This window comes from Balaenoptera borealis, assembly GCF_965194805.1.
Source record: "Balaenoptera borealis genome assembly, chromosome: 4".
Classification (NCBI taxonomy): Eukaryota; Metazoa; Chordata; class Mammalia; order Artiodactyla; family Balaenopteridae; genus Balaenoptera; species Balaenoptera borealis.
This window is the reverse complement of record NC_138861.1, coordinates 48,416,425-48,431,982: the sequence shown is the minus strand read 5'-3', so window position 1 is coordinate 48,431,982 and position 15,558 is coordinate 48,416,425. Positions and strand designations below refer to the sequence as shown.

Below are 15,558 nucleotides of genomic sequence, written 5' to 3'. Positions count from 1 at the left end.
AAATACCAGATCATAAAATGCCTACTGGATCATCTAACACTAAATTGTGCTTAAATATAACTTTCACATCCAAGTGTGCTTTACTGGATTCGAATTCTAGGAAAATTTGTTCATGCAAATCCAGTTCTTTCCAGTTAATTCCCCATTCTCCAACCACTCTGTACAAATAGAGTTTTCCTCACAGATGCTGTCTTTGTATTTTCATATCATTTTCACACATGTATGTGTGTTCCACATGCTCCAGAGGGTATCCCAGAAAGACAATATGAAATTAGGCAAAAGGAAAAAACACGGTTTTTTTAGAAGAACAAAAACAAAGTAAGTTCTACTTGCCACTTTAAAGTACCACATAAGTTGAGAACAAGACTTGAGGACACAGAGGGCGGAGGTGAGGCTAGGACGTAGTGAGACAGTAGCATTGACATATATACACAGCTAGTGGGAAGTTGCTGCATAACACAGGGAGATCAGCTCGGTGCTTTGTGACCACCTAGAGGGGTGAGATAGAGAGGATTCGAGGGAGGCTCAAGAGGGAGGGGATATGGGGATATATGTATATGTATAGCTGATTCACTTTGTTGTACAGCAGAAACTAACACAACATTGTAAAGCAACATTACTCCAATAAAGATGTTTTAAAAAAATAAAGTACCACGTGAGAATAGTAAATGATGTTTCACTGAAAACTGGAAACTAGAGAGTTACTAAAATGAAACCTACAATTTTTCTTAATCAAACAAAATTTTTCACAGTTAATCATTTTATAAATAATTTCCCTCTCTCCTTTCTTCGTACCTCCTTGGGGTCTCAAAGATGAAAATTCAAAATATTCTTCAAAATAATGTCTCTTGGTGGGGGGATGCCTCTGACAAGGAGTTTCCTCTTTCCTTAGTGCAACTTTACAAAAATCAAAATGAAGAGCACAAATGACTCGATGCCAGCTACATTTTCATTTATTTACAGTACTGTTGCTGTGATACAAAGGTGCAAATACGGGACTGGGACCCAGAAGATCTGTTCAGAGCTGTCAACTAACCCACGGGAGCTGGCTCATCCACCAGGGGGCTGTCCATTCAGATGACTGCACCAAACTTCACACAGTGGAAGGTCAGAGCCCTTCATCCTCTTTGGATGCAGAAAGCACAGAGTACAGATTCAACTATGAGATGACTGTCACTTAGGTGGGAGAGGTCTTCTCAAACCAACTGGTCTTTCCCTTAGGGAAAACTGAATTTCCTCGGCTGCATTTTCCTCACATTTCAGGTTATTCAAGTGCTTCATTTCATACTCTCTTTCAAGTTGGATGGCTGAAAAATAAAATACATGAAGCAATCCAACTGACATTTTTCACCAGGCATAATTTAGTCAAAACTGAATATTTAGCACACAGAAAAATTCACATTCTTGAATACTAAACAAGACAGGGCTACATAGATAGGGAGTATGGGTGTGAATGATCAGATTTAAACATTTGTCTAATAATCAAAATAACACACAAAATTTGCAATTTATTAAAATAGTTCCTACAGAAATGTATGGACACCAAGGGGGGAAAGCCCAGAGGGAGGGGCTGGGTGGTGATGGGATGAACTGGGAGATTGGGATCGATATATATACACTAATATGTATAAAATAGATAACTAATAAGAACCTGCTGTATAAAAATAAATAAGTAAAATAAAATTCAAATTAAAAAATATAATAAAGTAGTTCCCTCAGAACTTACATTCTGCTGAAGGGAGCAGACCATCCTTAATGGTTTTACATTTTTTGAGGTGTATAGAACTACCAAATGCAATTTCTTCCAAGAAAGGCAACTTGATGTTGGCTAGGTTTGTGTACCAGGTCTTTGTGAGTAATACAAGTTCCCAGGGTTCCTGTCTAGGGCAAAAATTCATTAATTCATTCAATAAATATTTATTGACATCTACTGCAGGATATAGAAAAGACATTTGAATTCTCAGTTCTATTTTCCACTAGGCATTTTGGTTTACAGGAGAGTATTCAGGATTTTCCAGAGTTGCAAACCTAGCCAGGAGAAGGAGCCTTATATTAACTAATGTAGAGATATACTGAAAATGACCATAAATTATAATGACGGAAATTTTTGCTCAAAAAACAGCCTCTTTGGAGTCAATCCAATCTTTACATGTCCTTAAAGAGGATGTAGTTAAAAACTGTAAGCTTGGGACTCCCCTGGTGGCACAGTGGTTAAGAATCTGCCTGCTAATGCAGGGGACATGGGTTCGAGCCCTGGTCCGGGAAGACCCCACATGCTAGAGCCCGCGAGCCACAACTACTGAAGCCCATGCTCCTGGAGCCCATGGTCCGCAACAAAGAGAAGCCACTGCAATGAGAAGCCCGCGCACCGCAGCAAAGAGTAGCCCCTGCTTGCCGCAACTAGAGAAAGCCTGCGTGGAGCAATGAAGACCCAACGCGGCCAAAAATTAATTAATTAATTAATTATTTAAAAAAAGAAAAAAAAAAAAACTAAGCTCCAAGTCTTTTTTGGCTGATCAAAAATATGAACACATTAGGGAAGGAACAAAGGGAATACTCACACGTTGAGCAGAGTGCTTGGCACACACTAAGGCTTTGAGTGTGTGATCTGATTTTAATCTTTACAACTACCATGGAGGTAGAAAAGGAAAACAAAGACTCAGAAGTTAACAGAGAACCAGAGCTGGGATGTAACCTAGGTGTATATAGAAGCACTAGTACCAAGAGAATCCTTAGAAAACTGGAGAAGGGAATGAAACCCCAAACTACAATATTTAAAAATAATCACAGGGCTTCCCTGGTGGCGCAGTGGTTGAGAGTCCACCTGCCAATGCAGGGGACACAGGTTCGAGCCCTGGTCTGGGAGGATCCCACATGCCGCGGAGCAGCTGGGCCCGTGAGCCACAACTACTGAGCCTGCGCGTCTGGAGCCTGTGCTCCGCAACAAGAGAGGCCGCGATAGTGAGAGGCCCGCGCACCGCGATGAAGAGTGGCCCCCGCTTGCCGCAACTAGAGAAAGCCCTCGTACAGAAACGAAGACCCAACACAGCCAAAAATAAATAAATAAATTTTAAAAAAATAATCATAATAATCACAATGAAATTTTAATGGATTGTTTTATGTATCCTAATTTGGAACTTTAAAATATCAGCTATGCTTCTCATCTACAGTCAACGTGAGTTCATATGCATGAGGAAAGATGAAAGACCTGCTGTGGTCCAAGTAGGGGAAGTGAGTGTATTACACACATGCCATCTGTTTTCCTCCTCCAGCTTACTTCTTATTTTATCATCTAACTTTAAGGAGTGACTTGAAGTCTATAATTATTATAAATGCACTTGAACAAATACACAAAGATGTATTTACAAGAATGCTCATTGAAGCATTGTTTGTCCCCAAAAAAACCTCACAAAATAACCTTAATATCTATCAAGAAGAGCCTGGTTCAAGAATATACAATGGAGACAAGACAGCCTCTTCAATAAATGGTGCTGGGAAAACTGGACAACTACATGTAAAAGAATGAAATTAGAACACTACCTAACCCCATACACAAAAATAAACTCAAAATGGATTAAAGACCTCCATGTAAGACCAGACACTATAAAACTCTTAGAGGAAAATACAGGAAAAACACTCTGACATAAATCACAGCAAGATCTTTTATGACCCACTTCCTAGAGTAATGAAAATAAAAAGAAAAATAAGTGAATGGGACCTAATTAAGCTTTTGCACAGCAAAGGAAAACATAAACAAGACGAAAAGACAACCCATAGAATGGGAGAAAATATTTGCAAACGAAGCAACAGACAAAACATTAATCTCCAAAATATACAAACAGCTCATGCAGCTCAATATCAAAAAAACAACCCAATCAGAAAATGGGTGGAAGACCTAAATAGACATTTCTCCAAAGACGACATACAGATGGCCAAGAAGCACATGAAAAGATGCTCAACAGCACTAATTATTAAAGAAATGCAAATCAAAACTACAATGAGGTATCACCTCACACCAGTCAGAATGGCCATCATCAAAAAATCTACAAACAACAAATGCTGGAGAGGGTGTGGAGAAAAGGGAACCCTCTTGCACTGTTGGTGGAAATGTAAATTGATACAGCCACTATGGAGAACAGTATGGAGGTTCCTTAAAAAACTAAAAATAGAACTACCATATGGCCCAGCAATCCCACTACTGGGCATATATCCTGAGAAAACCATAATTCAAAAAGACACATGTACTCCAATGTTCATTGTAGCACTATTTACAATAGCCAGGACATGGAAACAACCTAAATGTCCATCGACAGATGAATGGATAAAGAAGAGGTGGTAGGTATATATCATGGAATATTACTCAGCCATAAAAAGAAATGAAATTGAGTCATTTGTACAGATGTGGACGGACCTAGAGTCTGCATACAGAGTGAATTAAGTCAGAAAGAGAAAAACAAATATCGTATATTAATGCATATATGTGGAATCTAGAAAAATGGTACAGATGAACCTATTTGCAGGGCAGGACTAGAAAGGCAGATGTAGAGAACGGACTTGTGGACACGGTGGGGGAAGGGGAGGGTGGGATGAATTGGGAGATTAGGTTTGACATAAATACACTACCGTGTGGAAAACAGATAGCTAGTGGGAACCTGCTGTATAGCACAGGGAGCTCAGCTCGGTGCTCTGTGATGGCCTAGCTGGGTGGGATGGGGGGGGATAGAAGAGGGAGGGGATGTGTGTATGCATATGGCTGATTCACTTCGCTGTGTGGATGAAACTAACACAGCACTGTAAAGCAATTATACTCCCAAAAAAAAAAAAGAGCAGCCTGGTTAAACAAACTGTAGCACATACATGTAATGAAAGAATGAGATTTATCCTTATATATTGATTTGGAAAGATGAGCAATAAAACAGCTAATGCTGGGAATTCCCTGGCGGTCCATTAGTTAGGACTCCACTCTCTCACTGCCGAGGGCCGGGATTCAATCCCTGGTCAGGGAACTAAGATCCCACAACCCGCATGGCGTGATGAAAAAAAAAAAAAGAAAGAAAGAAAAAAAACAGCTAATGCTTACCTAGCACCTACTACATGCAAGACACTGTTTTAATCAGTATACACATATAAACACATTTAATTACCACAGTAACCCTATGAAGTAGGCAGATGCTATTGTTATGCTCATTTTACAGATTAGGAAATAAGAACAGACACCAACTTGCTCAAGGTCACAAGGCTTGGGTTTGAAATTTCAACCCAGAAAGTCAGACTGTAGAATCTGTGCTCTTAACCACCAGGCTACACACGATATAGGTGGGGAGGGAGCAATATAATCCCATGTGTAAAAACATGTGTGTGTATATACATATGTGTGTGTGTATCTTATATAACAGACAGAAATTCTAAAAAATATATAAAACATTTTACCTGAGCGGGATTGGGCGGGTAGGGCAGGGATGGCAATGCAGATGTGAGAGGTAACATTTTAATTTTCCTTTCAAATGCTTCCATATTGTTCGAATGTTTTTAGCGTATTTTTTTATAATCTTCTAAAAATACTTAACCAAAAAAAGCCCAAGGTGAAGAGCTGCCTGAGCTAGTGAACTCCAAAGACTGCTACTACCATTCTATTCCTCTTAATTTAGCTGCTCTTATAAATAGAATATCAAATACTTTCTTGTGAGAATGATAGAGAAGACACTGGTTTTGCAGATATTATTCGTGACATAAAATGTTATATAGCCAAAACCACTGAATCAGTGCTTTAAATCATTCTCCAGATACAGGAATATCTTCGTTATAAAAATTATGTTTACAATAATGACTACAGTGGTATTTGTCTATAGTTCAATGTCTAAATACATACTGAACTAACAAATCTAAATAGAATGCAATGATGAGTTTTCTCTGGTTTTCCCATATCTCTCGTCTTACAACCCCATGGGGTGTCTCCATTTACTTCTTAGAACACTGTCAAAAAGTAAAATTCAATTGACTCACCACGGTAATATGTCATACATTGTGGCAGAGAGGTTTAAAAAAACAAGTCCAAAAATTAAAAACAAGGTAGCACAGAGCGAAACTACCATGTAGTAGCAACCCATGTTTATTATGGGTTTACTATTATGTCAGGCAACATGCAAGTACCTTACATACATTACTTCATTTGTATTCCACACCATATAGGTAGGTATTGATATGTCCATTTCACAGATGTGGAGGCCAAGGTACAGAGAAGTTAAGTAATTTGCTCAAGGCAGCATAGGGAGCCAGTGGCAGGGCCAGGCTTTGAGCCCAGGTCTTCTTGATGTCCACACATCACCTGACAAAATGTACAGGATGCAAAACTAACTCTCTGTACCAGCTAATTAAGTGTTCTGTTAAGATATAACTGACACCAAGGCATTTTTAGGTAGATTTACACTATCTAAAGAGGGATTTTAAAGTGGTTGTCTGCATTGGAAAATGTTGCTTTGGAGTAAAGAAGACTCAGACTTCTAACCCTGTCACTTCCTTACTACATGACTGTGGGACCTGGATCATACCACTTCTTCAAACCTCAGTTTCCTCATTTCACAGTGTTGTTTTGTTATGAAAACCAAGTAAGAAAATTTATAAATCCTTATAAAAGCATTTTCCTTTTAAAAACATCAGTACCCAGACACCTGAGAATGCCTCATATAGTCCGGTATCTCATGGGGAACGTAAGGGTGTCCAATACTTTTAACAAGGACACTCCCCAGCCCAAGTCAACGCTTACCAGGATAAATATACTTACACTTTATAACAATTGCACCTCAAAATGGTTTCCACTGCGTTCTTTCTTGGCAAGCCATAAGCCATGGTGAATTATTACAGTCCAATTTCCTAATTGTCTGATGTAATGACTCAGATAATCTGTTCACTTTGTCTGAAATGATTGCAATGCACCTAATTAATATTAAAATAAAATATTCACTTGAATATTTTTAATACCCAAATAATAAAAAAGCTTCAGAAAAAAATTTTCTGAATGTAAGAACGTCCCTAATCAACGTTCACTGAACTGAATTCCTAATGTAGAACTGTGTTCTCTTTTATTTTCCACGAACTCATTTTATCATGTCTTGCCATGTAAGGAGAAGATGCCAGGTGAACAGCATCGGCATTCCGGCCCGGTAAATTGTCACTGCCTAAGTTTACCAAACTGGCTCAAATACCTCATCACCAAAAGGTGTCTGACTGTGGCAATGTTAAGCGACAAATAGCTCTGCGGACACAGGAACTTCCCGTCCTCCGCCCGAGCCCTTTAAAGGATGCAAACCTTCCCAGGTTTTTCCTTTTTCAAAAATCTGAACTTAAACCAAAAAAAAAACCTCTGAACTTAAAACGTGGCCGACCTCAAGCACCACTCCCACTTTCCTTCCAGCGCACGCTTCTTCGGGACGAGCCTCCTCCCCGCGGGACGCGGAGACACCGGGAGGAACCCGCGGCCTGCAGGGCCCGGAGCGAGGAGCGGGGGAATTAAGGGGATGGGGAAAGTAGGGGGGAGGGGAGGAGAGGCGAGGGGTGAGGGAGAAGAAGGGGGGAGGGAGAAAAGGGGGAGGGAGGAAAAGAGGAGGGAGAAAAGGGGAGGGCGGCCCGTCGCCGCCCGCGCCTCAAGCCACTCCCCTTCCCAGCGGCACCACGCACGCGGCGGGCGCGTCCACTCCGCCCGGGCCTCGCGAGAGGGGTCCTGGGAGAGGCCGCCGACGCCCGGTTACCGGCGCTCTGGGGTCCGGGAGGGTCGCGGTCCCCTGGGGATCGAGGGCAGAGCGCGCGCCCATCTAGTCGCCCATGGCCGCGCACACGCCGCGGTCCCGCTCCTCCTTCCTGCTCGCGCCGGGAGCTGCGGGCGGCCCTGCGTCAAGCCCCAGCCTCAATAAAGGGCTTTGTGGTGCCGGCCCCGACCGCGAGGAGGCCGGGGCGCCGGGCCCGGGACACGCGCCCCGCGGGGTTCCCTTGGGGCGGGGGCTCCGCGTCCCACAGCCGAGGGCTGGCTCGCGCTTGATGGGACAAAGCCCACAGCGGCAGAAAGGGCTGTAAGCGAGGCCTTTCCCTAAAAACGACGCTTCTGAATGTGAGGGGGTTGTGTGAAGCCACCTGAGGAGTTGGTTTGGGGGCAGCACTTACAGAAACGCGCCCGGTTCTGACATGCTGACAGTGCGTGAGTCTCACGGGTGCCCTGCAGGAGCGGAAGCGCTGTTAGTGCCCGCGGGCCCCGGTGCGTCAGGGCCGCTTTAAACCCTAAAGCTCGAAACACCTCATGTGTGTTAAGGGCAAAATAGGATCTGAAAACGTGGCCTGATGGACTGGTTTCTGAAGTCACTACACTGTGGTGGTTCAGGATGAACCTATATTTTAGTACGTCAGGTGGTCACCACTAAACATCAAATGAAAATAGTCATAGTTTACCTCTGTTTTGTGTGACGGCTTTGGAGTCAGAACTGGTTTGGAATTCTAGTTCTGCCACTTGCTGACTTTAAGATCTTGCCTACGTAAATTCTCTAAGCCTTAATTTCTTCACCTGTAAAACAAGTATAATATTCTATATCTTACGGGGTTGTTGTGAGGTTCAAAGATCCGGTCTGTAAATTCTCTGCCACAGGGTAAGTGCCCAATTATCTAATTTTGAGCCTAGTAACAACTTTATGGAATAGGCGAGGGATTACTAATTCCAGTTGTAGAGAGGAGGAATGAACTAGAGAGGTTAAAGGACTGCCCAAGGTCAGATAGCTAGTGAGTTACAGGGCCAACTTTTGAAGCTAAATGCAGTACCCTTTCCACCCTGGCAAGCTACTTCTGATACTAGCTCCTGCCTAATTAGAGCTGGCTGGTAGTGTTGACCCACCTGTAGAGGATACTTTTCTGCCTCCCAGAAACAAGAAGATGAGGACTCGCTTGATTTCTGTTCTAGTACCAATGGAAAAGGAGCAGCCAGGAGTGAAAGGGGGTGTTAGTATTTTAACACAAGGAATAGTGAAGCCATTAATGGATTGTGAAATCAAAGTAGTAGATTTTCACCCGAATTTTTTTAATGGATTAACGTAGAATGGCGGGAAGGGGTAATGAGAATACAACATGCAAATAAGTGTTTTTAAGTATCATGTTGTGGAACTTTCATTTCTGTTATACATACGTACTCATACACATACCTGTGTGTATGTGAAGTTTCAGTGTAAAATACAGTTCTCTCAGTGGATCTAAAAAGTTTGAAATCCACCATCTAGGATCATTTCATTTTAGAGACAAAACAAGAGACCAAGTTGTTAACCGAGGTCACACCCAGATGGGGCAGAGATAGGCCACCTTACAGCTGAAGTGGCCATGGTTTCGTGGCCTGTTTTCATAGATGAAGAAACGAAGACGCAGGGAGAGAATGTGGTGGGTCCAGGGTCACACTGAGAGAGATCAGTCTGTGATTTCTCCATTTGGGAATGCCATTTCCTGTATACATATATTATTCCTGACAACTGTGTTTAGTTATCTCCTATGTGACTCACTTTGAATAAATGTGGTGGAAGTTAGAGCATGACTTCTCAAACTAGCTCATAAAAGGTATTGTGGCTTCCTTCTTGCCGTCTCTCTTAGATCACTAACCCTGGAAGAGGTCGACTGCTGTGTTGGGAGGACACTCAAGTCAGCTTATTGACATGCAAAGGAATCAAGGCCTCTAACCAACAATTGGTGAGGAGCTGAGGCCTCTTGCCACCAACCATGTGAGTGAAACATCTTGGAAGCAGGTCCTCCAAGGCTCAGGCAAGCCTTCAGATGACTGTAGTCCCAGCTGATGTCCTCACTGAAACTTCATGGGAGATCCTAAGCCAGAACCACTTAACTAAGCCACTTCAGGATTCCTGGCCCTGAGAAAAAACAATAACAAATGTTCATCATTTTAAGCCACCAACCTTAGGGATATTTGTTACAGAGCAATAGATAACTAATATACCATTAAGTATCTTATTGTAAAAGGAATATTCTACATAGAGGAAAATAGCCATATTTTTATAATTGAGATTAATGGTTTGATTAAAATGAACAGTAAAACACATTATGCTTTACTGACATTTACTGGGCAGCTGACTTTGCTAAATCTCACCTAGGACCAGTATAGATCCTTAAAAACCATCAGCAGAGAAAATACACTTGACCCTTGAACAACATGGGTTTGAACTGTGCAGGTCCACTTATATGTGGATTTTTTCAGTAGTAAGTACTACAGTACTACATGATCCAAGGATGGATAAATCTTTGGATACAGAGGAACCACAGATATGGAGGGCCGACTATAAGTTATACTCAGGTTTTTGACTGTGCAGGGGTCAGTGCCCCTGAGCCCTGCATTGTTCAAGGGTCAACAGTGTATGGTAACCACCACTCCCCCACATGGATTTATAAACAAAAATAACACTAAATCCTATAGAATGTGGAAGGATATCCAATATGGATCTAGTTCTACCCCCACCCCATTATCACTATTTCAGTATTTTCTTTTGAAATATCAAATTATTTCTAAACATCTCTCTCACTCTCTCTCCCTCTCTGTCTTTCCCTCTCCCTCTTCCTCCTTTCCCTTCCTCCCTCCCTCCCTCCTTTTCTCACTCTGTCTCTATCTCTATCTATGACCTCTCTCCCCCTGTTTTTCTGGTGCCCTACACACATCTTCCTGTTGGATAAGCCTTCACTGATCTCACCTATTTCAGAAAGTTGCCACTTTTCATTTAAACTGGTTAAGAGAGCATTGCTGCCACCTAGTGATAAGATTAAAGTACAAGGAGGACTATAAAGGAGACATAATAATCATAACACATAACACAAAAACAATACTAGTGTGATAACATTTACTGTACTTTGGGCACTGTTCTAGGTACTTCATATACATTGTCTCATTTAATTATCACAACAATAGATGCTATTATTTAGTGATGTAATTTTCCGGTTATTAGAGAAGAAAAAACAGACACCTCAAGCAGGTCACAGGATTTGACCCAAGACTATGATTCTGATTTTCTGCTCTCTCTACCGCACTATACATTCTCCCAGGATTGTAATTAGGGCAAAGTGTTAGAGTATATACTTGTAAATATTTTTGCAACTGCCCTTTTCGAATATTCTGTTAATTTCTCATCATGTATACAGTGTATATGTGTCTGTTCTACTTTCAAAGAGCAATGTTTTATTTCTTTTAACTTAATATATAAATCACAGATGCAGCCTACACTTCTTTCATGGCTACACCCAAAACTTCTCTAGGAATGATACCAACTCAAAGACAGTGATAAAGTAATTCATCTGCAAAAACTTTACAATCACCAAAGAACTTAACAGCACTGAAAACCCTAAATGTTCTCAACCCTTCTGTACTAGCACCTTCCTAATTCTCTCACTTCTCTAGCTACTCCCTCCCGTGTTTCCCTCTTTGTTCCTCCACTTAAATTGGTTTATGCCCGTAGTTGTGGTGCCCTTCTTCCTCTATTTGTTCTACCCAGTACTCTCAGTGGCTCTACTCTCAGTAATGTAATTATCACTTCTCTTTGGATGGACCCCAAATCTGATCTCTAGACAGCCTTGCCTTCTTTCTGAATTCATATCCTGCATTTCCATTGGTTTGTGGGAACTTCCTACCTGAATATCCTGTTCAGCTGAAAATTTCAGCATATCCAAAATGTAATTCATCACCTACTCCCTGAACCATCTCTTCTGTTTCTATTTCTGGGGATGCCCCAGGAGTCTCCCATGAGCCACACTTAGAGCATCAAGCCATTTTAAAGCATATTGTTGGGCAGCTACTCCATGCCAGCCATCATTCTTGGCCATCTTACATGACATCTGATCCTCACAGCTTAGGAGGGAAGAAGACAATAGTTTCCCTATACAGTAAAGGGGGAAAGAGTTTATAGGGTTACAAGTTGACTTGCTTACAATAACACAACTAGTAAGTTGCAGAGTCAAATTTAACCCAGGTCATTTTCACTCCTGACCTACCTCCTTGAGTTCTCCGGATCTTATGACTGGACTCTATGTCCTTTTGTCCGTCATTGTATCCTTACAACATTCACTACCCACCCATTTTATTTGAGGTCAATGGAGTATGTTTCTGTACCTTAAACACATGATTTTCTGACCAGAACAAAGAATAATAGCCTCAGCTAGTGTCTTCTTTGCTCTGCTTAGAGGCAGAAGTTACAATTTTCTAGGTACCGAATTCTCGTGTTCTTTGGGAGTCAAAGCAGATCAGAATCCATTATCCTGATCCAAGACTATGACATGTGATTTACAGCCCAGGATTCTCCCCAGGACAAAATCTGGAGCAGTGGGGATCCCTCGCTGGCTCTCAGGAGGGCACCACAAACTGCATCTACCATGGAGCTGTTTACACCAGAAGAGCTCAGCCCCTGACAGCAGCACTTGAATTCCTCCATTGCACAAGCATAAAACATTTGTTGTAAGAATGGGAAGAAAGGTCTTTCTTTGCACAGCTTAATATATGAGACCTTTGGGATGTTATAGCGTCACCCTGTAAGGTTCAAATTAAAACAAAGAATTTATCTGCTTCAGTCCAATTGACATTTCAATTTCATGCTAATTTATGTTACTTCAAGAGTAAGTAGGAAATTAGGAGCAATCAGAAAACAATAGATGAGATCTCTCGTTATTCATTAAATATTTGTTAAAATGATTCACAGTTTGTTGACTTTTCAAATATATTATAAATCACATCAATTGAACTCCTTTCCTGAGGAGGTAGAGACCATCTGAAGAGGTGGTATGCTCTGATAGAAAGGGTCTAACTAGGAATCGAAAACACCTGGGCTGTAGACTCTGTTCATAAATATGAATGGTTTCTAAGCCTTTGTATCATTTATGAAACCTAATGTGTAGCTCTCAGAAATAGTTTTATGATTGAGTCCATGAATTTGTCTAAATCCTTCACATAAATATTTCAGTGTTAAGTCATTAATAAGTTAGTAAAGGACAATAATTTTACCTATTTTATATTTTGGCGTATTTGTGTAAAGAATTAAAGTTAGTGTATAAAAGGATATAAATTTTGTTTGTCCTAAAACTTTGTCTTTTGAAGAATATCCCAGGTTTACCGTATCCATAAACTCTTTAACTTTATTCATTTCAGTGATTCATATTTCATCTTAAGCTTTGATTCAGTTAAACTTAAGGCAATTTAACACATATCTATTGAGCACTTTCTGTATGCAGGGTTCTGTGATTGGCCCCTAAAGTTTAAACTTTGTCCTCCCTTTCCTCCCTCCCCCCATGTGTAAGAAAAGCTCTCTTTTCCCTTGAAGATTTAAGTCAGTTATGAAAAAGATACATTCTCAGCTTGGAGAAATATGGAAAAAAGAAATCATTGCCTCTCTTTCTGTCAGTTGTGAAAGTTGTCTTGAAATAATTAAGATTCCTTTTTTAAGACAAAATCTAAAATTAGAATGCATATAAGCTCCCATAGGCAATAAATATCAATCTACTAAAATTCTGGATTTTAAAAAAAGGAATTATTTCAAAGCATAGAATTTCTTATACTTGCTCAAACACTGACTTCCTAATGTTAAAACTATCTGTGAATTTTACTCCTTAATTTTTTGTCATCTACTTGAACCTCTAAGACAAATTCTTTTTTTGAAACTTTATCATGGGATAATTGACAAATACAATTGTATGTATTTAAGGTGTACCAAGTGATGACTTTGATATGCATATACATTATAAAAGGATTGCCAAGATCAAGAAAATTAACACATCCATCACCCCACATAGTTAACACATTAACTCTGTGTGTGTGTGTGTGTGTGTGTGTGTGTGTGTGTGTGTGTTTGTTTAGAATGCTTAAAATCCATTCTCAGCAACTTTCAAGTATACAATACTGTATTACTAACTATAATCACCAATTCTTTTTTTTTTCATTTTTTCACTTTGAATTTGGAAGCTTTACCTACAATCACTGTTTCAGTCCACTGCAATAGCTTTTACGTGCTCAGATTATCCTATCTTTTTTTTTTTTTTACTTTATTTATTTGTTTAATTTTTGGCTGCGTTGGGTCTTCGTTGCTGCGCTCAGGCTTTTCTCTAGTTGCAGTGAGCGGGGGCTACTCCTCGCCGTGGTGCACCGGCTTCTCATTGCGGTGGCTTCTCTTGTTGCAGAGCATGGGCTGTAGGCGTGCATGCTTCGGTAGTTATGGCACGTGGGCTCAGTAGTTGTGGCTCACAGGCTCTAGAGCACAGGCTCAGTAGTTGTGGCTCACGGGCTTAGTTGCTCCGCGGCATGTGGGATCTTCCCGGACCAGGGCTCAAACCCGTGTCCCCTGCATTGGCAAGTGGACTCTCAACCACTGCTCCACCAGGGAAGCCCCTATAGTCACAAATTCTTATATTTATTTTTTTATTGAAGTATAGTTGATTTACAATGATGTATTAATTACTGCTGTACAGGAAAGCAATTCAGTTATACATATATATACATTTTTTTTTAATATTCTTTTCCATTATGGTTTATCATAGAATATTGAATATAGTTCTCTGTGCTATAACAGTAGGACCTTGCTGTTTATCCATTCTGTGTACAAAAGCTTACATCTGCTAACCCCAACCTCTCTTTCTATCCCTCCCCCAACCCCCTCCCCTTGGCAACCACCAGTCTGTTCTCTATGTCTGTAGTCACCAATTCTTAATTGTTTCTCAGCTTCCACTTCTACTTTCAATGTACTAACAATAAGTCAAAGGACACCCCCTGCAGCTCATTAGTAGGCACTGCACCCTAACATGATGCTTTTTTTTTTTTAACATCTTTATTGGAGTATAATTGCTTTACAATGGTGTGTTAGTTTCTGCTTTATAACAAAATGAATCAGCTATACATATACATATATCCCCATAGCTCCTCCCTCTGGCATCTCCCTCCCACCCTTCCTATCCCACCCCTCTAGGTGGTCACAAAGCACCGAGCTGATCTCCCTGTGCTATGTGGCTGCTTCCCACAAGCTGTCTATTTTACATTTGGTAGTATATATATGTCCATGCCACTCTCTCACTTTGTCTCAGCTTACCCTCCCCCCTCCCCATGTCCTCAAGTCCATTCTCTAGTAGGTCTGTGTCTTTATTCCTGTCTTGCCCCTAGGTTCTTCGTGACCATTTTTTTTTTTTTTTTTTTAGATTCTATATATATGTGTTAGCATACGGTATTTGTTTTTCTCTTTCTGACTTACTTCACTCTGTATGACAGACTCTAGGTCCATCCACCTCACTACAAATAACTCAATTTCATTAAAAAACTAAAAATAGAACTACCATACGACCCAGCCATCCCACTACCAGGCATATACCCTGAGAAAGCCATAATTCAAAAACAGTCATGTACCACAATGTTCATTGCAGCTCTATTTACAATAGCCAGGCCATGGAAGCAACCTAAGTGTCCATCGACAGTTGAATGGATAAAGAAGATGTGGCACATATATACAATGGAATATTACTCAGCCATAAAAAAGAAATGAAATTGAGTTATTTGTAGTGAGGTGGATGGAC

General features: G+C 40.8%; 1 protein-coding gene and 1 long non-coding RNA gene across 8 annotated transcripts in view; one reads left to right on the top strand and one right to left on the bottom strand.

The window, feature by feature from the left end:
• Positions 1 to 937: 937 nt before the first annotated feature.
• Positions 938 to 7,882, bottom strand: LOC309628296 (uncharacterized protein C4orf36). 6 transcript variants are annotated; one of them, XM_082391217.1, is made up of 4 exons: positions 7,746 to 7,882; positions 6,782 to 6,913; positions 1,727 to 1,881; positions 938 to 1,307 (listed from the first exon to the last, which is right to left on the bottom strand). In XM_082391217.1, exons 2-4 carry the CDS (start codon positions 6,844 to 6,846, stop codon positions 1,174 to 1,176), a joined length of 354 nt encoding a protein of 117 aa, XP_082247343.1. In that variant the 5' UTR covers positions 6,847 to 6,913; positions 7,746 to 7,882; the 3' UTR covers positions 938 to 1,173. The 6 variants fall into 6 exon arrangements, with proteins under 6 accessions (XP_082247343.1, XP_082247339.1, XP_082247341.1 ...); XM_082391213.1 differs by lacking the exon at positions 7,746 to 7,882 and adding an exon at positions 7,307 to 7,607; XM_082391215.1 differs by lacking the exon at positions 7,746 to 7,882 and adding an exon at positions 7,359 to 7,607.
• Positions 7,883 to 8,053: 171 nt separating this feature from the next.
• The window catches only part of LOC309628304, a 34,670-nt gene continuing 27,165 nt past the window's right edge, over positions 8,054 to 15,558 (top strand). The window contains exons 1-3 of one of the 2 annotated variants that reach the window (XR_014244382.1): positions 8,054 to 8,630; positions 9,613 to 9,740; positions 12,319 to 13,824. This is a non-coding gene — a long non-coding RNA (uncharacterized lncRNA). Of the gene's footprint in view, positions 8,631 to 9,612; positions 9,741 to 12,318; positions 13,825 to 15,558 lie in introns of those variants that run through there. The other variant, XR_014244378.1, reaches the window with a different exon arrangement.